The following is a 24,580-nucleotide window of genomic DNA, read 5'->3' as shown; positions in this document are numbered from 1 at the left end:
GATCCTCGTGCAACGACGCTGGCACCTTTCCCCAGCGTGGCTGCGACTCCGCGGTGGACACCGCGCCAGCGCCCACCCGCCTGCAGACAGCCCTCCTTGAGGGATCGGCACTGGTTGAAAAGAAAAGAAGGGCAGAAAGTAGCTCTCTTTGCTACGAACAAAGAGATATTTCATGCAAGGTCAGGAGCTGACAAAGAAGAGCTTTCAGCCGCCAGGTCGGGCTGCGCGGGCGCGAGGACAGAGGCCCCTCTGTGGCCGCGTCCTGGGATGCCGCAAGGCAGCGGCAGGCGCCGAGCCAAGGGAGGGAGGTGAGACCCAGCCGCAGGGAGCAGCTACACGCCCGGTCTGCAAAGAAAGTCACGGGAAGGCCGGAGCAAACCCGAGCACGGGAATGTTTCCCACCTGCTGCTGCAGAAACCTGAATTTCCAGGCTCTTTGCAAGCCCCTGCGATGCTGGGGGGGGCCCGTGTGGGTCCGGCTGCTCCACGGGCAGCACTGCGCTGGTGCTGAGCTAGAGCAAACTCGCTCCATCTGGGGCTGCAAAGCACTGGTGACTGCTGGGCGCCTCTTCAGCAGGGATGCGGACACATGCAAGCTCCAAGGAACCAAGACCCCAGCATGTACTCTCCTGCAGGCAAAACAACGGCCCTTGCTGACCTCATTAAAAATGCCAAGTATTTCCTTCTATGTCCTGCTCATCAAAGCTTTAAGGCTGACAAGACTTACCACGGCAAGCTTGCCTACCTCTTCCTCAACTTACATTCATCTTATTACAGCCAGGCTTTCTTACATCCTAACAATAATGAATACTCTGGCAGTTTAAACCACGTTTCTCCAGCCTCTGTAGGAACCGCTCCAAGCACTGTCATTTGCCTGATCCAAATACTGTATTATTTTGCTGAGGTTTCTCCAGAGCCCACTTGATGCCTTCAAAAACCCTACTTCTCAACCTGTAGTGTATTTCACTAGACAGTACTTGCTATTCTTAAATGCAAACTTGTCAAAGCAAAGCACAGCAGGTATTAATAACCAGCTGCAGCTTTTTTTCCCCAGCGAAGCAATGAGAAGCTGCTGCAGATCTGTTTACATGATTTTGCAAAAGCGAAGTTCTTCTTTCTCCCTCGATGCATTATTGAGTGAGTTGAAGCACTCCCCTGGGGGAGGAGGGGGTGCTTGGGAAAGGTTACAGCCTGCTAAGAAAAAAATTATCCCCATCAATTGTCAGCTCTTTAACTTAATGATGACAATCTTGAATAGCTCACTCTACTCTGCAAAATTACATACTGTTCTTAATTAGATTAATTAGCAAAAATAGCATTATCATGAAGAGTCTGGCTCTATATTTCGATGCCAGAAAGGAAGGTGCAAAAAAAAAAGGGGGGCAAGTTAGTCTGGATGAGACTTGTCGCTTACTAAATAATCACTGGTAACTGCTGTGCTATGACTACTGAAAACTTATCATGTCTGTTCCAAAAGCTGCAGAATGGGCTCCTAAACTTGGTTTTGATGGATACTTGCAACAAGCACAACTCCAGTACTGCTTGTTGCTGTTCTTCCGAAGGGGAGTGTTTCAGCGCTACAGGCCTGTGCTTAAACTAAGGAAAAATTGCAAATGCAGGTGACCAAGGGTGTGAGGCAGCTTTGGCAGGTTTCTCAGCTTCCTAGTACTGCGCAAGTTGAAGCATACCAAATTTCTTCAGTGTAAAATGTAATTAAAAAAATAAAAAATGTATTTACATAAGTAAGTGGATGATCTTAGCCAGCCTGAAACTTGCAAGACTGAAAGGACACCGTTTTGTGGGTTTGCAGTAGATATCGAAGTGAGTCAATGTTACACTTCATATTTCCTGCTGGGGTGCATCAGCAGCCACGTGACATCCAGAAACACACAGCAATTGCTGCTCTGGGTCTGGTCAGAAACCCACAGCTCAGCCTGAAAACAGCGTCTGCTCCTACCGCCCGCCGGGTGGTTTGTCCCTGCTTTAGAGCTGCCCAGCATCACCTCAACCAAGCACTTACAGCTGAAGTAGAAGGTATCCTAAAGTGAAAAGAATGGATTTGAATCTCTTAGTTCAGGGAAAAGTGTTAAAAGAGTTTGCCATAAATCTTCTGAACCTTTAATTCTCATTAAGTGTGATATACTGAGAAAGTAACTGGGGCCAAAAAGCTAGAGAGGCAACAGTCCTCCAACAGCGTAAAGCCAGTGACTGCAAAATCTCTGCAGTCCTGGAAAACAGATCATAACAAACTATTTACACTGGTCAAAATTTGGTAGGGGAAGGGAGAAAGAAATCAAAAGTTGATGATGTGAAAATTTTCAATGAAAATGATTTTTACTAATCAATAGGTCAAGTAAGTTTAAGTTCTTATTTGATGAGATTATAATTTGCTAGGTGATACTATTGTGCTGATATTCTGTCAGGCATAATATCTTGAATTTAAAATAATTAAAACCACCTGAAATCAGTGTAACGATACTAATACCACATTAATTTTGAATGGGAAGTTATCACCTTGAAGCAAAGCTTCTAGTGCGATGCCATGTAGGCCTGGTTACTGCTTTCAATTTCTTTATATTGATCCTAAAATAAGGAAGGATAAAATTTGCAGAGGACACACATTATCGGGGTGTAAATCAGAAAAAAGTGAAGTCATTTGTAGCAAGGGACTTGCATCGGTCAGCTGTGTGACAGCATCGAACAAATAGGAAGAAAGAAATTCTGACTGCAATGTGAGACTAGCAATGAGAGCACGTGATGTGTCACCGACGGGAACCGTATCTGCATCGTTCCTGGAGTGCTGCCCGTGTTTGCACGGTGTGAACACCAGAACTTGTGTAGAGAAATCAGGAGGGAAGGGGAAAGAGTGACCCGAGGTCCTGACAGTGCACTTCAGGGAGGTGCTTCAGATTGGTACCTAACGTAAGCTACGTTTCAGCGTGATTAGATCTCAAGGAAGATTTCCAACAAGAGTGGAAAAAGTAATCTGGTCAATGAGTCTTGCTCAAGCTAGACAAATTCAAATTAGGAAAAAAATGGAAGTTTTACTATGAGAAAAATTAGCCTTTGAAAAAAAGGTAACCTACAGAAAGGGTTTGATTTTCCTCATTTGGTGTCTCTTAGGAAGGACGCGATGTAGATTTAAAGACATGTTGTAGGTCAAGAGTGTTCAGTTAGAAGACACTAGGTGAAAATATATAACTGGTGTCAGGCAGACTAGTTTATGAGTTTTCATCTGTATCTCCGAGCACTTCTTTTTCTCATGTGCTGATGGGATATTTGCCAGATTTTTTTCAGGGAAGTGTAGCTGAGACTCTCTTTTGCCTGCACAGGGGCATGTTTTATGCCAAGATGCATATGGCTCATATTTCCTTTGGTTTCCAGCAGAGGTACAGAATAAACAGTAAATGCTGAGACCATCAGTTGAGCTGCTTGGTGACTTTCAGGAAAGGAGGCAGGAGTGTTATAAATAGGGGCAGGCAAAACAGCTGGGACCGAATTAGAAACAGCTTCAGCCCAGACCACAGACTAATATTTATACAAAATGTGTAGGAAAATGAGAGTATAAAATGTTGTCAGTTACTAAAGCCAGAATGTTTTATATGCGGAAAGTACCAAAGTACTCCAGGGAAAACATTTGATGTTTGTTTGTATCATGACTGACATTTTCAAAGATTTTCAGTGGTTCAACTCTGCTTTGAAAATTCTGGTCTACCTGTAGCTTTTCCTAAAAAAAAGTGGTGATATCCATCTGGGCTAACATTTGCTCACCTGGGGTCGAGTGCTTTCTAATCAGTGCATGAGATTTGTCAGTTTTAGTAGCAGCAATATTTAAGCTCTGCTGCAGTATCCTCAGGGACAAGCCATTGCTCAGGACACCAGAGGCTTCTGCTGCAGGGCGGCCAAAAATAGTCTGCGGTGCACCCTGAGTAACACAGCTATACTTAAAGTACACAGAGCCTTTCTGCCAGATCCCAGCTCACCAGCACACACATCCTCAGCCCCACAGACACATATTCATGTGCTCAGCTGGGGCTGCAGAACACAGAACAGCGTGAAGCCTGCAAAAGTGTATTTCTCTCTCAAAATATCTCCAAGCCCTGTTCCCTGTGATCAGCCCACCTGAGCTGGGTCTCTGAGCACTGCCAAGACTTCATTTCTCTTCCCGACTGCAGGGCACCTTGCACCAAACACTTCTCCGTGTGCCTGCAACTTGCTTCCTCAGGGAAACAATTCAGAAAAGCTGATTTCTGTTCTCCTCCAGGTGTGCACATCTTCCAACTGGCAGAAGTCTAGAGATCCCCTGTACAAGAATTTTCCTTCCTTTCCTCCATCAGTGAAAAAAGTAATCTCGAGCCTGCAATTAATAAATTCTTGGATGAGTTACTAGCTTCATACTCACTTCTCTGTCTTTTGGAAGATGGTCTCACTTGGCTTAGGGTGCGAAGCACTGGGACTTCTCATTGCACACTCTTTCAAGCACATATCATTATGATGACTTTTCCTGTGGACAACACCTGAAATTTCTTCCTAAAATAACCTTGATATTTCATGCAAATCAACTTATTCAGGTGAACCATGGCTTGGAGCAACTTTCAGCCGAAGGAAAAGCAATTGAGAGAAGCTGCTTTGTTTCCCTTAAAACTTGGCATGTCCAAACTTTATGCTACTTGAAAAAGGATAAAACTGTGTATCTTAACTGCATCTTGGCCATTCTCTGCAAGAAAAAGCACTTTGATTTCACAGCTTTCCCGTCTCGGTGACAGGATGAGGAGTGGAGCCACTTGCAGCACAAACCCTGGATATGGGTCACTGGGTGCAGCCAACGCTGCTATGAGCAGACTTAGACACTGAGACTATGAAAAGCACATGTTGCGTTTCATCTCAAAATGTCGCTGGTGCACCCTAATATGTACAAGATACAGGCACAGGCTCTGCTCAGACCTGTATGATGTTGTTATGCCCATGCACAGGTTTATATATGAGGTGCTCCTTCTGCCAGGGCTGCTTTCTCTACCCAATACTTGCTGGAGCAAGACTGAGCATCCTTGTCCTCGGTGCACTGCTTCAGTGTCCCCCTGCACAGAAGAAAGCCAAGGAGAGCACCCAATCAGGAGAAAAAGCAGTCACTGGCATTAATCCGGATTTATTGTGCTTTCCATTGCTATCTCCCTGCTCTGTGGTCTCCAAATCTCTCTGTATCCCTGTGGGGGGAACCTGAGCTCGAGGAAGTTGGCAGTGGTGGTTGGTCACCCAAAAGGTGGAAGACAGCTGGGATGTGTCAGCTGCTGCCGGCACCAAATGAAAACCCCTTGCACGGGTGCGGAGCGCAGTGGCGCCTGCTGTGACTCAAGAAGGGAAAGAATTAAGCACTGGGGTGCCCGGCTGCGCACAGGTTCGAGAGCTGCTGGCATACTGCGTGCGGGGGCAGCTGCCGCGCTGCCGGCTGGTTTTACCGACCTACCCCTTGCTGTCGCGCCGGGATTTTAAGCACAGCAGGGGAAATGGTTAACGAAACAAGCACGCTCCATTTCTCTGCTGTTTAAACTATTTCCACTTGCGTCAGGTTTCATTTCACCAGCCCCTAATGTTGTGTCTGAAACCAGCTGGCAGTTTGAAGCTTTTGAGAGCAGTTTTGCAATGCATCACCCGGTATGTTGTAATATTCCTTCTAAGATACCAGACTACTGTTTTGTATTTCTTTTCTTTCGATCTGCCAGCTGAATTTGAATTCCACCTTGTTTTCCATACGAGCCCTTCCAGCAGCAGATGGACTTGGATGCTAGAAACCGTTGAAGAAGCCCGAGCCTTCGGCTCCTGTTGACAGGCTAGGTGGTTGCAGCGCCTTACGTGAGAAATTCAGCCCACTTTGTCATCTCCGCTCCTCCTGCAACGTTAGAGCTGTTTCAGGCCCCAAAGAGTTGTGCGCATGAAGAGAACAACAAAGTCCCACTGCTGAGACATTTAAATGCCATAAAATGTCAGAACACCAGATAGACTCGAAGATCTTACAAAAAAGGATTAAAAGAGCAGGGAGTTTATTGGATGCTGACACGTAGTTAATAGCGCTTTTGCATGCAATGACTTCACACAGTGTTTCTTTGCAGTTTTAAAGGTCGTGTAAGTGTATAAACTCCATTCAGACATAACCTTTATTACGAGAGCATCAATAACAGAAAAAATCTAATTAAAGGATAAAAGGCTTGGTGGAAGCATAACCTTTTTCATATCAAACTGGTAATGAATTAATAGACTTCCCTGAAGGATATTATTTCAGATGTGTATGGACAAGCACAAAGAAAACTCTCCCTTCCACAACCCAGTTTCATGCAAGTTCCTCCTCTCTTTGGCAAGCCAGCCTCTTCCTCCCTCATCTGCGGTGAACTGCTCTTCCATGTGGCTGCACCAAACTACACAAAAACAGCCGCTGGCCCCTCAAAATCCCCCCATTTTGTTCGACTCAAGTCTTATTTACCCTGGGACACTTGCCGCCTTGCTACTGTCTCTCACCCGCAAGCCTGTGGCTGATGAATTACAGCTCTGTTGATTGTCCCGTCTAGCAAATTGCCAGCGTGCGAGCAGGAACCCAAAATCATCGCTGGCGTTACACGACACTGTGGACAAAGTAATAGCAGGCTGTGTTGCCCTTGTTCGGCGCTTCCCCAGTAAAACTAGGCCACGGTGTCCTTCAAACCTTAATGAGAATTACTATTGAGAGGACTGTCAATCCACATAACAGGAGAAATGAGGCTTGACAGGTCAGAAAATTGGGGATAAGTACAGCAGCAGAACCAATTACTGGAAAAGGTTTTATTTTTTTTCTCCATATTCAGCCTGAAATGACTAGAAACGACCCAGGCCAAAGCTGCTGTCTAATCATGACACTGTCTCTGCACGTAGCTGTTGATTTTGGCTTGGAGCACTCTGGCTATGATAAAGTTCCATTTAGAGACTGTCCTTCCTTAAACAAATAGTTAAATCCATGCTGTAAAAATGAGGCGTGAACAGGCTATATTGCACTGCAGATGGACTATCAGAATAGCTCATCCCTTTCTATTGCTTTCACTATACCGCTGTAGAATCACTCCAAGAACTTTTTGATTTTGTTCATTTCCAAATTTCTCTTGCTTTTCTTCTATACTGATTATTAAAAAGTGATTTTTTTTTTTTACTTCTAGCCTAACTAAGGATATTCCAAGCAATTTGTCCTTATTGCTAATCCTTGTTGCAGAATGAGAATTCTCATTGCCAGCGAGAGCAAAGGCTCAGAACCACACTGAAAAAGCAGAAGCTTCTCGGGTGCGTTTCTTTGTGGCCCTTTTCCCCTAACACTACTGGGTCCCTAATTTCTCTTTCAGCGTGCTTTCACGTTCAGGCTGTTTGGGACTCCCCTACCCTCATTTCACACACCTAGTCCTCAGCCCCAGGCTGCCTCAGTGGAGAGAGATGCAGGAGAGGGAGCTTCTCTGGGAATATGAACTGACAGTCCAGCCCCTGGGAGAGGGGTCTGCCAAGGTTTGTAAATGAAGCCGTGCTTGGTGCCTTCACCCAGCACGCAAAGCCCTTCCCCTCGCAGGCAGCCAGTGAGATAGCAGCAACATCACAGGCTTAAGCAAGAAAGAGAGATTCAAAGGTTTTTTTGATCATTATCATCATATCAGCTGATAAATTCAATGAAGACTTTAAAAGTAGGCCTGCATGTCCCCTAATCGGGTGCCTTTCATTACTGTTGTCCTCTGCCTTCTGAAGGGGTTCGCCAGCTTTGTGTAGTGGCCATCAGCATCATGGCTAAGCTACAGACATTTTTGTTGACAGGTATTTCACAGATACTCTGCTATGGCTCTGGGAGAATGGCTTTGGCATATAACCTGTTTTCTGTATTACATTTAATAGCCAGGGCTTGCAGACCTTGGCATGATCAAGTGGTTCCACCTGGAACTGGTCTGAAATCTGTGTAGCACAGAGCTGTGTTTGGGTGTTTCTTTTTTTTCCCCCTCTTTTTTTTTCCAGCACAATAATGCACACTTTGAGCCGTGAGCCTTAAAGATATAATAGAAATATTTTCAAAATTACTCAAGAACACAGGATTTATCACATGACTTTAAACACATCATCTATCTACTCCAGCAGCTTGTGTTGGCCATTGACTTGTTCCAATTTTTTCAGTAGATGGCTCACAGTTGTCTCAGTCATTACAGGTTAGAGATTATTTAAACCCTGAAGAATGAGACTTAATCATCCTATGTTTAGTGTGATACACTGTAACTCTGAGTATTTATGTTAATTACAAGGACTCTAGTATCCTTCTTGAGCTTGCTGAGTAATTCAGCCTCAGCAAAATCCTGTAGCAGTGACTGCTAACTACTATTAAAAAAAAAAAAAAGCATTTGGCTTTATGTGTTTCTATATTTGCCAGTCTTATTAGGAAGACCTTCATTTTATTAAAGGATTTCAGCATTTACGTATCTTTTCTGAACGCAAGACACAGCTCAGTAAAATCTAGGCACAGCAACATTTGAATATCAAATACAGTCATTCTTACATCATTTTATATGCTATTCCTTGCAGCACAGTTAAAGTAATTTGATCTGGTTCTCCTAATGAGAAGTCTACATACAGATTTTTAAGTGTTATGGTCTGATTTTCAGAGAGGTTCAGCACTTGGGGAAATCTCATTGACGTCAATTGTAGTGTTATATACTTAGGTATTTTGCAAAAGCTGCAACAATTCCAACATTACTCATGACTGTTATTTATTAACTGGCTTTCTAGTTTGAACCTGCTAAAGAAACTAAATATGTGAAAAATATAGTACTGCTTGGAAATTGGACTGAGGATATCTTTTCTATGTGGATTATGAAAGCAGCGAGATCAGATGCTAGAGCGCGTAGTTCTCCAGCTTGCTCTGTGAGGTCTCCACCGTGTACCAGCACACGTCACCTTTTCGGGGTCTCACTCCTTGGATCATAACACCCTTTGGAATGTGCCTGCCATAGGCAAAGCACGTCGTTATACTTCTGATTAGCTTCAAACGCTCTCTTCACATTTGAATGCTGTTCTTGCAGTTGTTAGCAGTTTTCCTCTGGGCTTTGAGCTGTGGCAGAGATTTTATGTGGGTAGAAAATACCATTTTTCATTTGCTGGAATTAATCTGGGAAGATGCTATCACGAGTGCATCACATGTGATGCATCAGCACTTACAGAGAATTATCTCTAATACAAAATACACTTTTTATCTCCAATTGTCATAGCTGAGAAGTCTAACCTGTGACATGTGGGAGGGAGCTGGGCTTAATACCTGATCCCTCCTCTAGGACTGAGTATACCCAGCTCCTTTTACCCAGTTCTGTCCCAAACTTGTAACTATTGCAACCTCCACTTTGCGAGGTAGCAGGTCTCCTCAGATACACTGACCTCGGGGCAGCCTGGCATAACAGTAAGCTATGGTCATATCTGAATAACCACCTTTCACACCAAAATCTTACGTTACAATGTTAAAGTCACTGGTGTTTTTCACGTAGTTGGGCTCTTACTCTTTGTGAGCTCTTAGTTGTGAAAATTAAGTTGGAAAGAGTGCTGGTTAAATGTTCAGACAGCAAATCAGTACAACTCCAAGCTAATAAACTTTCTGAGTACTGGTCATGGATCAAGGATCAGAAAAGAATGGGAAATTTGTTTTTTCCATTCCATTTTTTGATCCTGCCTGCTTCACTGAAGCACTGCTAGAGCTTATCAGTTTTCATTTATGTCATAATTACACTACTCTTAAAATTAGAAAGAATGAAACAGCACAGGAATGGAAACAAGACGAAGTAAATGGTTCTTTAAAATAGCGTACAAACAAACGTAAGCACAAAATACTCCACATTCAGTAGGATCTTCAGGAAACATTATTGCTGGTTCGTGCTTGCTAAACAGTGTCTGCCAAAGGCATGATGCTTGTTGAAATGACGGGACAGATGTTATTCTTCTGGAAGCTCCCTGGACATCTGGACAATTAAAGATTCCTACCCACGGCACAGCTCTGCTGTAAGACGTGATCCTTATTCATCCTGAGAAATTTTGTCTTTATTTCTCAGGTCCAAGTATCAGGACTGGCACATGTTATATAAATAAAAAGACTGGAAGATTTTGTTGCCTCTTCATAGTTGAGAAATTTAATCATTATTGGTTAGGTATATATCAAAATCACAGACATCACCAACTCTGGAATTAGGGGCAGGGATTGAGATCTAGCACTGAATGGCTCTAAGATCTTTTTCATCAATAAAATAATGTCTAAAGTGGTTCTGCTGTGAGCTACAGCATAAAACCCATATTATAAGATGGTAACAAAGTCTTCTTTTACTCTCTTACCAGGCAGTAAAAAAAATTAGCTCCTTCATCCCTGCTTGGGTTCCCAAACATACATGCTTAGATTGTAATTAACTGACATGATTTATATTTCAAAACCCTCTTCACTAATTAGTAACACCTTTGAGCATAACTGCTGAATACATGCCTCTGAAAAACTATTTAGGCATCAACATACTTTGTAAAACAGTCTCCAGTGAAACCTAATGCACATGATACTCAAATATAAAAAAATGCTGCCTTCTAAAGACATTCAATTTGTATGTCAGTTTATTTCATTCCTAGGAGGCTAGTGTGAGGGTTATTCTTGTTTCCTGTTACACAGTATGTTTCTTCTGTTTCTTCAACATGTATTAGGTATCATTTTCAATAATCTGTAGATGGAGGAAACCGAGGGACAGAGAACAAGATGCAGGCCTTTGAGCTCCCAAGCTCTGTTTCCCGGCCATGATGTTTTCCTTCTCCCCAAGTGGCTCCTAACTCACAGTTAAATGCTGTGACATGGAGGTGACATGGTGCCCAATGGAGAAGGCCTCTGCTTCTCCATATTTATCTCCATGAGAAACAGATAACCAATGCAACACATAAGCTCACTCAGAAAGCTCCCCTGTGAACTACAGATGGCTTACTGAGACGGCATTGCTCTTGACAAAACACGAGCGGTTTATGACAGCTGAATCTTTATGTGGTTGCATTTCTCCCACTCCAGCTCAAGCTGCCTCCTTTCATAGTACCTTCCCACGCCACCTCTTAAACACTCCTTTCCTTACAACACACATACATCAGTTTCCGCGCTTCTCTCTCAACTTCTACGTGCTAGGGAGCTGAAGAAGCATGAGAATGTATGTCAAAGTAGGATATGCAGCTGTGCAAGGAAAGCTGAAGTAAGAGTTCATAATTAGCAGCCGGCCAGGCTTCCAGGACTGCTGCCCTCTTTGCCACAACAGATAGTATCAGGGAAAGAAGTCATACACTTTTGCCACAAGGCAGCAGTAAGGTTTCCAGAGCCACTGGAGAAGCATTAGAGATCCTACAGGATGGCACCGGCACCAGGCTAAGGTGTTGTTGTCCGTAATCCTGGGCTACAATTCTCTACTTTTTTTGTACAACATCCACTCCTGCCTCCCCCCTGCTCACCACTGCTGCCTCAAATTGCTCTTCTAGCTCAGCCTGATCCAATGGACGCTCCCCTCTGCCTACGAGGGCCTGCTGTCGCTCTTCACTAAGTCCCATTTCTAATCTTTCCGCTTTGCTGGTTTTTGCTACCCTTTCTTTCCACAGCCACCCAGAGAACAGAGAGTGAGGGGTCAGAAAGGGAAGTTCAATAGTGTCCCAAAACAGAAATAACCAGAAAACCTCAAAGAGTTTTCTTATTGAGAATAAAGAAGTTGTAATAAATAAAGCAAACTAAGCAGGTTAGTTTGGAAAATTATCAAACTGAACTGTCCCACAGCTGCTCTCAAATACTGAGAGGAAAAAATAATTGGGTATTTGTAAGAATTGCAGAGGGTTTTCTTTTTTTCTGTCATTTATAGGAGACTAGATACTGTCATAGGACACTTACAAATTTATTAGTTTTTAAACAAAATTATTAAGTTTAATTAAAAGATTAAGTCTAATCATTTAGAAAATGTAATTGGTCAGTGTGAGTGGATGTGAATAAGATAAAGTGGTAGAGTCCTACACCCAGTCAAGTCAAAAGAAGCACACTAGTGAGCATCAGTTACAGAATTTTGCTCTAGGCAATAAAAGTCCACGGCCTGCAGGTCAACCTCCAAGAGCAACTCAAAGCACAACAAACTATATAGTGGCCAAGACGATTTCATGGAGACACATGCTAATGTATGTGTATGTTGTGCCATGAATATGGCTACACTAGTGCCCTTTTTGCGAATATTGCTCTGTATATTCATTTTGAACCTTTAATTGACACATGTTTAAAACTAGTTAGGCTAAGGCATACTGATAAACTATTACACTGTGTATAGGACCTTGAGGAATTTACTTGACCTGCGCAGCAAACAATACATAATACAAGAAGAAATCAGTATTACTGATAAAGTAACATTCATGCAATAGAAAAGTAGTAAATAATACAAATGGATGGGAAATTTCTGAATGGAGAATTCAGATTAGTTCATTTGATTAGTAGACCAGAGATATAATTTTTATTGGATTTCACTTCCATTTTTTACACTGGTAACTCTGAATCATCTCCTTCTAGTGCTTAAACTTCTGAACAGAAAAAAACAAATACGGTAACCAGCCATGGAGCTTTATAAAAATACTCATGTCATGTAAGAAGTAGCTGCAAAAAGGTCTGACTCATAAGAGCATCTTTCACCACGTCTATGCGGTGAGGCACTCACCTAATACTCACTGCTGCAGCAACAGCTGTTCAAAACTGTGAACTGCTGTTCAAAAAAAAAAAAAAAAACAAACAGTGATAGTCTCTACACAGTTAATAATCTCTATGTGCATTTTTCCTATTTCAATTAGTATTTTCTTTTAAAATGAGCAAGATGTGGACTTGATGTCTCCGTACATACCATACTCACTCCTTAATGGAGCTAAACCAAAGCAGAAAAGATAGCCTGATAAACAGTCATTTGCATTTTGTTCAAAACTGTGCAAACAGTTCAAATGTATTACAGCACATTTTAGAAAAACGAAGGCAAACAGAACTGCAAAGTCAACCTGTGATTAATTTTATTTGGAATATTTCACCAGATCTTGGGTGTTTGCTCTTCTATGTAACCTCAAAAAAAAACCCACTATCAAAAAATGGACTATCATTAAAAATAAATGGTACTATGGACGCAAAGAACTCTTTAAAAAAGTACAACTAAGAAAAATACGCTAATAAATTTGGTTTTGAAGTTATCATTACTCAGTTAAGAACAGAATCTGGTACTTTGCTTGCATGTTTTTATAGTGCATTCTTTTAACATACAATAGATACATGTCCTAAAGGGTTTTTAGCTGTATATCATCTTTCAAAGTATCTGCTTGACTGAGTTCATTTTAAGGCTTTATGGCACATATAGATTTGGACTAGGTATGAATAATGCATGAAAGTGATTTCCATTCTAAGGGATCAGCATTACATTAGAATCCAAAAGTACTTTAATAGTCACTTTGTTAAATGTATATATTTTTAACTTTTTTTAAAGCAGATACGACCTAAGGACATTACTCAAAAAAGTATTAACTTCCTTTTAAACACAATAGAACAGACAAAGAGCAAACAGAGTTACATATACTGTTGAGTTGAACATATAAAATGTCAACCCTAGCATGCATGGTACTCATTTTTTTTTGCCTTAAAGAAAGAATAAAGCACTAAACTAGTGTTTAATCCTTTCAACGCACCCTGATCTCTTTGAAGAAGGTAATGTGATAAATAGAAATACATAAATAAGAATGCCTAATCTATTAATTTTGATAAGCTGGTTAAGAGAACAGACTCTATGGAAGTGCTTCATTTGTGATATAAACTATGTCATTCTGTAGATGCCACAAACACTGATGGGCTAGTACTACCAATAGAGCTTTACTGGCTTTTAGGCCTGTTTGAGGTATAATGCTAATTATACTGAAATTTTTCCAAAGTCTACACCTTTCCATTTAGACAAAAAGATGGTAAAATTCTAGCTGCCTAGGTTTGGGATTTTCCAGAAAAGTGAAATTTTCCTTGCAAATTTATGGCCCAGCTGAATCTTGATGTAACATCAATAAATTTCCTGCAGACAACTGAGGGATGCATTTGATCCTGGAAGACTAATTTTATACTAGCTATGAGCACGGTTAGTAACAGTCAATACAACACTGGTTCCCACAACTTCATGGGGAATCAGAAAACTCCCAGCTGACAACATAGAGTAGACTGTTCAAAAAGCAATGGTTTTAGGTGTTTACCACAGCTTAAATGCTTAATTTTGTATGACACACAGCAGAAGCTTTCCCTGGTAGAATCACAATATTGAGGTGTATGATCTGTCATTGGACTCTAAAAGCACTTAGCACCTCCTAAACTGCTTAAAAGCAGTTACAACCCATTCAGTTTGACATTAAAAAATGCAGGTTCAATTGTGACATTTGGCATGCAAACTGTTTTCATCTTTTTTTTTCTTTAATTTTATAAGGACTAGAAGATATTTACGTCTCTATCAATTCAAACTAAACACAAGTATATTGATGTTCTTCGGTAGAGTTCTGTTCACTTTTACAGGACTTTATATACATAATCTGAATGCAGAAAAAAGGTCTTCAATCAGTAAAAGAAAAAAAAAACAATGCATGTCTTGAAGAACTCTAAGTAAAACAATGCTTTTCAACAGACAAACAGACATCATCATCTCCCTCTTTTCCCACAGCTGAACAAAAACTGCATTTTGATCTCTGTATGATTTTGTTTGTTTTTCTTCAAATTTATTAGCTTGTGTAATGATATAGTCCATTTCATTGTTAATTCAGAAACAGTAAGAGAACACTTTAGGTTGGTATAGTCATTTTTACGACGAGCATATTAGCTACGATACCATTATCTAATGTTGTCAGAAAACAAAAACAAACAGAACCAGAATAGCCTTTTTTTTTTTTTTTTTTTTTTTGGACAAATCTGCTTATTGAGATATCATCTATTCCGTAGAGAAGAAAATACTTGAAAAATAAAAAAGTTAAAATTTAGTTAAAAGCTTTACTTTTTACTTGTCTGGGAGCAATCTCATAAAACTTTTTCTAATGTGAGCACTTCACAAAATGAAAAACTATTTACAACATTTTGCTTGCAGTTTGGTCACATTATCTACACACATTTGCAGAAGATCTTAGGCAAAACAGGTATGTATCTTCTTCTGACATAGGCTACCAGAGTGATTGCACATTTTCCTTTTACATAATGGCTCTCCTATAGTGCACTGAAATCAGTGATCACTGTCTAATTACATTCTCATTTTAATTTATGGCTCGACAACAAAATCAATACCACTTCAAACCAAATCTGAGCGGCTGAATTACATACGGGGTTAAACATGTCGATTCTACTTTTTGGACCTGATTTTCCAAAGTTACGTGTAAATAATACACCTCACTAGCACAATTCCTGAATTGCATGTAGAAACAAAGGAACTGCACATCTAATTACTTTGAAAATCAAGGTATTTTGTCAAATTCTGTGAACTGATTTCCCTCTAGATATAGATCATCAACAAGATGTTCATTTACTCATGGCATTACAATGAACTTTTCAGCACGCTATTACTGAATTACAGTATCTTTTACATATATACTATGTTTTGGCCAATAACGTAATTTCCATGTTACACAATGCCTTCACAAGCAGAATTGCTACATACATTCACAGTTTCAATAGATTGTAATTAGCTTCTCCAGTTGTGCTTTAAAAATTCCCAAAATTTTCCAACAGTAAGTGCAAAGCAAATGTCCTGTGCAGCTACAATTGGTCACAGAGTTATAAACTCCATAATAATGAGAACAGCAATCTCTCATTCTCCATTTTCATCACCTGCTTTTTCAGGAATGACCTCAAGGCTTCGACGGGGCTTTGAGATTTCTGCATTTTCAGTGCCCGGCTTATTGAGTCCACATGAAAGAGTGGCATAATGGATTTGTTTTAGGTTCTCCAATGCTTCATTTTTAGCATATTTGAGAAGATCAGCTTGTCCCTGTAAGAAAATAAAACAGAACACAATGAGATTCTCTCTTTTTTTATCTTCTTCCTTTTGCTTGTTTCAGACTAATGGTACAGGTGTTCTGCTCAAAAAAAGCAAAACTGGATTACTTTTAGTTAATAGGAACCAAAGTCCTTGCTTATCCTGGAGCCAACTGTTTAGACAAACAAATAAAGAGGGATTATTTCTACCCAATAACTTTCAACAAGAAATCTGTGCTGTAATTTTAACCCACAGTGACTACATATGTTTATGCATGGAGAAATTTGTGAAGGCTAATTTTTATCCTTAAGGGAGCCGTTAGACTCTGTTTTGAGGTTTTTTTTTTTTTTTTTTTGTTCTTTAAGTTTTTTTCCTAGCAATTTGATTCATTCAATAGTAGCATGGGAAAGAATTGTCACAACATGAAATATGAAAAGGCCAGGAAGCAACATATACAAAGGGTAGGGATGACAAGGACTTCAAGGATTGCTTGTAGTTCTGAAACACCTCTCGTCACTTACAAACTTACTCTTTACAGTAATTAAGTGTTAAGTAAAGCCACACTGTTCCAGAGTAGGTGATTTGTCTCTGTACTGCATTATTAGCAGTTCCATCTCTTCCTATCGATTAAAGCCCTCTAACAGCAAAAACTTTCATTAGCAGTCTGAGGACTACCTTTACTGCAGTCATTAACCGCCTACCTGCCCATACGCAGTGGCCCAGGGAATGAACAAGCCTGTAACATGTGGGGAGTGTGCATGTCTTACCAGCTAACATAGAAAAGCTCACAAACACTTGCAGAAAGGCTGCAAGGGCAAAAGTGATTGTATTGTCTGTACTCTCAAAGGAAAATTACTTTGTGGATTACAGAAAAACAGAAGATGCTTCAAATATAGCATATCTTAAACACTGCCATTCCCAACTGATGGGGAGGGGAAGAGTCAAGAAAGCTCAGATGCTGGGCTTTGACTCCTTTGAGACTCTCCGTTCTTACGGAATCCAGTAAGGTATAAACACTGACTGCATCTTTTCCTCTAACTGGGGTCTTTGCATTTTTCACAGGTAAATTTTAGCTCCTAAAATTTAGACCTTTCCCTTAAAGAGATGATGTTTCTTGTAGAGACATAACAGCTGTGACGCCTCTCTTCCTCTGTCAAATGAGGTGGAAATCCAGCTTTACCTTTAGATTTCAAAAATAAAAGAGAAGAGGTAGAATGGCAATCAATCAGACAAAAAAACATGTGCACTCACATTGTGATACTTCAGTCTCACTTCCTCAGCAACTCAGAATAAAAATACTGCCTTATGAAGTGAGCAGAACTACTTGTTTGAGACACACAAATTGAAAACAAACATTGGATTTTTTTCCAAAGGAATCAAATCACCAACCCCTACCCTAAAGTACAGTTGCTGAACTGTTTTTTCTGACTACGGGGGAAAAAAACTAGAAGCTCACCAATTGTAGCACAAGCTTCAATAATATTTTTCATCTTCTAAAGAAAACTGGAGCTTTTTTTTTAAAAAAAAACATAAACTTTTCTCAAATTACCAAACAACTAAAAGCTAATTTAAAATGCTCCAGGAGACTGAGTGAGTCATATCAAGGTGTGCACCTGTTTCTAACTCAAGTTCTATATTACATGGATTAGTAGAATATAGTTTTGGAATTTTAATCAAATTGTTCATTATAGACAGTGCTGGTCACAGTAAGCCATTAAGAAGGTTGTCTAAAACATCTCATTAAAGAAAAATCAAAGTTGCTTAGATGTTTGCCAAACTTCAGCCACTCAGGCTGAAATTTCCTATGTAAAATTTTTGCCACTGTCAGACTTTATTATTATTACTGTTTAATATTGTTATTTAACCAACCATATGGTTCATTCAGTTCTCAGCACAAAGACAGGAAAATGCTGTTACAATTTTTTAAAACATCCTTCCACTCTTCCCTTCATTCCTACTTTGGGTAGCCACGTGCAATTCAATTGACTTAAGGAAGCCACAGTTGTGGATCAAACCTGTGAGCTTTTAATAAACAAAAATCACACCATTATTACAATCACTCAGGATTTCATTCTCAAACATTCTTCATCCCTTGACAGCTCCAGCATGGACAGAAACACAATGTAGGAAGAGGACTGAAAACGGTAGGCAGGTAGAAGGACTAATAACTCAAAAAGAGTGAGACAACTTGGTGATGAGACCAAGAGCTGGTGAGAGAGGAAAATAAAAGCACAATAGGAAGAAGACTGCAGAATGCACAGGGAAAATGCTCTGGATAGGCAGGAGTAGGTCTGGGGCAAGGAGTTCGAGTATTATGGATAAGAGACGTTCCGATGAGAAAAAGTTGGACAAGTAGGATCAAGTTTAGATTAGGGTGAAATAAAAAGATGAGTATGTGTCCACTAGATTCTTTTCTCCAAAACTTAGGATGACACAATTGATTTCCGAATACCTCTCAACTCAAAAAAACATTTGTGAAACAGTGTTATCAATACCCACTGGTGTGTCTTGAGCCAGAGAGAAGAAAACAAGAGCCAACCACAGCTATCAAATATTGCACTAGCTCAAGTGAGAGATCTGTGCAATTGATGTAACATTCCTAGCTGTTGGTGTACCTTCATGAAGCCTTACATCAGAAAAGAAGTTCAAAATGCGTGTAGTTGTAGACATAGTGAACAGAGTTAAAATGTAATATCAAGCATCTGAAAGACAGAAATTATTAAAAAGTGATCCAGATGTGAAAAAGATTGCTCTAAACCCTCCATTGTAAGAACTCAAAGACCTTTCTGGTTATAGATCAGATGTCCCTTGCCCAAGGGCTCTCAAGATTTAGTTTCAATTCTTCATACCCTAAGCATTTAGTAGCTTTGTGGAATAGTGATTTTAGCAGTAGGTGTTTACTATTAACTTTCTTTTTGAATCAAAGTCAGTCGATTACAAACTGGAACACAGGAATCTCTCAACTCCATGAGCTTCTTCTGAGAAGAAGGCTTTTCACCTTCTTTCCAGCCCCAAATGGCCATTACTCACTCTGAAATTCTGTATTGTAAAGCCAATACAACGAACCTGCCAATGGCTCAAATTCTAGTCAAGCAGATTCATCATACAGAAGTACAAGAAAAATTACATTCCAAGAAACAAAGCAGCTCTCAGCTAGACCAAAAGCAAGCTGGCCCATAGAGATGACTCAATCCTTGAGTTTGCAGCAGCTGCAAAACCAAATCCATATAGTTTTTCTGGCCATATGGTAGGGCCAGTTTTGTCAGCCTTTCACCTTTCCAGGTAAGTCAAAATATAAACAAATTTAATTCTTCAAATTGAGTGCCCTCTGGAAAATACGTCACAAAACGAGAATTTCCTCCCATGTCTGGTGGATAACAGGCAGTTTGTGACAAAGAACATGTGGGAGTGGGAACAACGCAGACTTTGCTTATCACAACTGAACAGCACTGACAGCGCTGTCCTCACGGCAGCACACTGCAATCCCTGCTACCTTTATTTCACAATACTTAAAATTCACTAATGGAAAAGGTTACAGAATTGAGTACTGTATAACATTAACACCTATTTTGCATATTGATGTTTATATCTTTCACAAAATGAACTAAATGTACCAAAATATTTTGTAGGCAGATGTGGCAAAGACTATAAAGAACATCAAAGAACAAAACTGATATTCATTCATAAGCTTTTCAAAAGCATAACCCCAAAAGGATGTGGATTAATGTGGAAGTCCAATTCAATATCTTTCATGCATTTCTGTTCTCATATTAGTTGCTTCAGTTACTCTGTTTTTTGAGATTTTTTTTTTAATCAACAAGGAAAGCCACATTTTACTTTGAAGCTTTAAGCTAAGAGGCAGCATTTTTATATCCTGAAAGGTATAATTAAAAACAAAACCAAAATGGCTCCTATCAGTTCGCAAGTCCATGAAACAAGGTATCATGTGAGAGCTGATCTGACATAGCAACAAACTAAAATCTCTCATTACAGGTACCTTTCCTTCTGATACATACTCACTCTTGATTTTTGGTTACAGGTTTTCCAGGGAGAGTGTAAATGTTGAAGTAAAACCGTACAGTTGACTTCTGAAATAACTGCATGAGCAAGCCCCCAAAAAACTCCCAGGAAACTCTGTCACTAGTGACTGGGCCTTTTCTCTGTTTCTGGGAGCCCAAAGCTCATATCAAGGAAAGTAAGAATCCAGTATTACCCCTTTCTGGAAACATTTCTCTAAACAATGGGCTACTGGGTACAATGGGGCAAACTGCAGTGCTCCTTGCCCAGCTGACTTGCTCTGAGCCTATTTACAGAATCAGTCATAAAGGACTTAACTTCTTAATTTCTAAAACTCAGTTTAATTAGAAGCCAAAATCCCATCCACTCTGGCAACATCAGGACACCACTAGGTTTATATATTCAAATTAAACTGGGATATGGGAGATCTTATAAGTACCTACAGGACCAAGCAGAAGCTACCAGGGGTTTTATGAAGGCACATAATGCAGTGCTGTCTTAATCTACTTGTAGATTTGGTCCATAACATTTACATGATTTTTCAAAAAATGTATTTAAGAAGTTGCATCTTGGTAAGTATCTTGAATGTTCTAACTATAAATACGTGTGTAATGATACTGCAGATGCATGACCACTGTCACTACAGATAACAGATGCAAAGAATTGCACGGTTTGGGATGTCTATAGCGTAAAAAGTAATTCATGTTGTCTAATACACATCTTAATGTCTAACAAGTCATAGCTGAAATTATGCTCCTAACAAATGCTTGAATTAGGAGTCTTATCTTCCTACGCACACAATGCACCATTTAGAAGACCATTCAAAGTACTTATATCAAACTCTCTCTACATGTTTAGAATAGCTGAATTCAGACATATTAATGCTATATTTGACCATATGGCTACAGGTTAGGAAGGATAAAATCATGCAGAATACTAATACACATACATACCACATATACATACATATTTTAATAAACATTAAATATTAAATAGTTCTAACAACTATTCCTCTAGAATTAAGCTGTCAATTTTTCTATTTTATCAAACTTCCCATTGCATCAGCTCTAACCCAAATGTCCAAATTAAAAAAAAAAATCAATGTGTACCTTGAGGGTGAAATGCAATTTAATTGGTTTGGAAAATACATCAGCCACACCACATGAGCATTCTACAATTCCTCTGTGAGGGAGCTGAGGCTGGTGCTCATGCAGAATGATGTGGTAATGTTCAGAGTTACACAGCAATTCCTAAACTATAGCAAAAAGATCATGTAAAATATTATTCCTAATTACAAAAATAGTACAAAGTTAAACCCATCTAAGCATGGTCCTTGAGCATGTTTGCTGCTCAGTTGTCTTGCTTGTTGAATAGTAAAATTTGGGGCTACAGAACAAAGTCTGCTTATTGCGCTACTCAAGAGGGAAATTAATTTGGAACAGGCAAGGAATACAACTGAATAAAAGAAATTCCTAAGGTGACATAGCTTTTCATGTCCTCCTCAACTTTTACACTAAAAGAACATGGGCTTTTACTTTCCATTCCTCATATACTTTTCAGAGAGCTGGAAAAATTGAAATGGAAAAAAAAGGTAATAACAGATTGAAACTATGACTGCAGGATTTTTCCTCCAGATAGGAATTCCCATATAGTATTTCTATAAAACCATGGAAAATAAGACTTACCATTTCGAAGTTAAAAAATATTAAAACAAAATAAAAACAGCAGAATAATAAAGCCTGTCTTGCTCTAAATCATTTGCATCCATTCTAAGGGCTACGAAGATGATAAACAAAATACGCTTTTGAAGTTATCCTTGATATCTTTAAATTAGGACTAAAAAAATTTAATAATCTAATACAGTTTTCAGGATGCATTGGGTTAACAATTGATGAGTTCTCTATGGTCACCAATACTATGGACTTCCCGGACAATTAACTAAATGATACATTTAGTAATTTTACATTCTCGTTACTAAGATCCACAATATTTCAATAGCTTGATAGCTGAACAGAACTATTTCATACACTTGGTCAACAATACCACCAAAATTTCCACATAAAATATGTGAATTTAGCTATTCCTTGCTAACTCCTTTTTTCTGGGTTCAAAATATTCTCTAAATAGAAGAAAACATGCCTCAGCTTATTCTGAATAAGTTTAATTTTGTTTTCATATTCAGTAATCTGTATCTACAAGAAAAAAAATGGCACAGATTTTGTATTCAAGTCTTTAGGTACTTCCCTCACTTCCCTTGTTATTTTTATTTTTTTCCATTTACAGTTGGATTTACTTCTGAAGCTTCTTTTATAGATCACCCTTTTGAATGACCCATTTGAAAGTACTATAGCAAGAGCACTAGGGTTACTTATTTTTGAAGTTTGAAGTTTCTGAAACCAGTTAAATTCTATAATTAAGAGCCTCATATGGCTTCTCACTTGCTATACATCTAAATGCAAATAACAATAAATGCCTAGGTCAAATGTAATATTTGTAAAGAACCTTAAAGATGTAACTACATATGTGAACTTGCTGTAGTAACACTTCCTATTACAGTTTGGACAACAGGCTGACTAGGTATCTGGGTTTTTTTGGTAAGATAACAACCATGGAACAAATTGTACCTTCCTGCAACGGGTGGAAAGAAAATTTGGAAGTTAAAAAAATAAAGAAAAAAAAAAGCCGATGTTGAAGAGATTTTTCCATTAATCTATTCAAAAATGTCTTCTAACTTCTTAATCATACTATTTGTAAGGATATGTACAAAACTCTTCAGTGCTCCAAGGAATCAGATCTACCATGTGGGTTCTCTGATTCACAGTTTATGCAGAAATCATGATTCCACATTTCAGTTGCTCATCAACCGCAAACCTTCCCCTTCACCAACCCACATGCTCTGAATGGAAAGAAGAGATGAAAGCTAAGTTAGTGCTGTTACAGGCAGCATTAAAATAGATTTGACTATCCAAATTGATATCTGATACCTTTGACAGAAAATTAAAGAATGGATAATAATTTACTTCCTTGGAATTGCCCAGACCCATCGAACTGACTCTGTTCTCTTTTATCTCCTAAGTAGTATAGGAATTGGTGTTTGACTCATTCTGTATATTGTTTTCAGGAAATTCTGCTCTAGTAGAGGAAAAGTGATAGCCTGATCCTTCTATCTTTAATCAGAACTTGCAAAATCATTTTTAGAATTTATTACCTGTACACACTGAAACAAATTTAATCTCTTTTTGATTCTCTTCTGCATTGGATTTGTGTAGTCTAACACACGGAGAACTGGAACACCAAGTAACACACCAAAGAGCTTAACAGTTCAACGTTACTTGAAAAGCAGGAAGAACATCTCTATATTAATGCTCTTCTATAGTGGGCCACTGTAAGCAGAGGTGACAGGTCATTTTATTTTCAATACTTAAAAGAAATAAAAATTTTAAAAATGTGAGAGAGAACTAAAAGTTATCTTTATAATTAAAACAGATTTTAAAGTTTAATATAGCGATGAAATACCTGATTAAGTGATAGAGAACTCATTAGCAGATGCAAACACAAAACTTGAAAAATTTGGGCTAGAAGGATACTGTCAAGGGGATAAATTAAGGAAGACAATTTTGCTAACTTTAAAAATACTAATGTACTCTACTGAGATGAAAGACCATAAATGACAGATCTAAAAACCATTCTGTACTCCAGTTTGCTGAAGGTCTATAGCTGAAAGCTTTTCTATACTATATCACTTCATGTTGCATCAAAAAAAAAGCAAGTGCGCCTGACAAAACACAGAGAGAATCTCCTCTCAAATATACTCTATTCTTTCAGTCTGGAATATTAACATATCTCGTATGTATCATTAATTATCATTCATCATCGACTACAACAGCAACAGTCTCCTTTTTTTCCTATTTATGCAACCTTAATAGTCTTGCTCCCTTTCAAATCACAAAATAGCATTTAAACAGTGGTATAGCTCCCTCCAAGCCCTTGTAACCTCACAGAAATCAATACTCATTGTTTTAGCCATATACTCAAGATTACGGTGGATGCTGTTTAAGTCAAAAGGTTATAGAAAGAAAATGTCAGCGATAAAAGCCAAATGAAATGCACCTTCCAATGATACAAAAACCAAAAAAATGTACATTGACAGTTGGCTTTGTTTTCAAGGTATATAAACTAAACTTACGATGATCTTAAAAGTAAAGAAATTTAGTTGAACTATGACACATAAAAATGACCAGTAACAACATCAAAATGTCAGTTATGAATGGAAAAATATAATAGCTAACCAAAGGAAAAAACATTACCTTTAAAATTGTAATATTCCACGTAAAACTTTCTACTGATTTTTGCAGTTTTCTTTCTTTTAAGCCTTCTCTTGCTCCTATATTGTGCAGGTTTTCATGAAACTCCATTGCTGTGGAGAGTAAAAGAGGAATATAGTATCTCTTTCTTTTAATGCATTTTTGTGATCACAGAGTTAGTGACTTGAAACTAATAAGGTATGGATAAGAAACTTGTAATAGAGTATATCAA

At 39.1% G+C, this 24,580-nt stretch overlaps 1 protein-coding gene across 1 annotated transcript in view; it reads right to left on the bottom strand.

Annotated features, from left to right (window-relative positions):
- Positions 1-14,065: 14,065 nt before the first annotated feature.
- PLCL2 (phospholipase C like 2) overlaps positions 14,066-24,580 on the bottom strand; it is a 101,856-nt gene continuing 91,341 nt past the window's right edge. Inside the window, exons 5-6 of the mRNA XM_062569293.1 lie at positions 24,352-24,461; positions 14,066-16,039 (exon numbers count right to left, since the gene is read on the bottom strand). Coding sequence (XP_062425277.1) covers positions 15,860-16,039; positions 24,352-24,461 — 290 coding nt within the window. The 3' untranslated portion in view covers positions 14,066-15,859. The remainder of the gene's footprint in view (positions 16,040-24,351; positions 24,462-24,580) is intronic.

The sequence above is a fragment of the Rhea pennata genome, chromosome 2, assembly GCF_028389875.1.
Source record: "Rhea pennata isolate bPtePen1 chromosome 2, bPtePen1.pri, whole genome shotgun sequence".
Taxonomy (NCBI): domain Eukaryota; kingdom Metazoa; phylum Chordata; class Aves; order Rheiformes; family Rheidae; genus Rhea; species Rhea pennata.
This window is presented reverse-complemented; position numbering and strand designations above follow the sequence as displayed.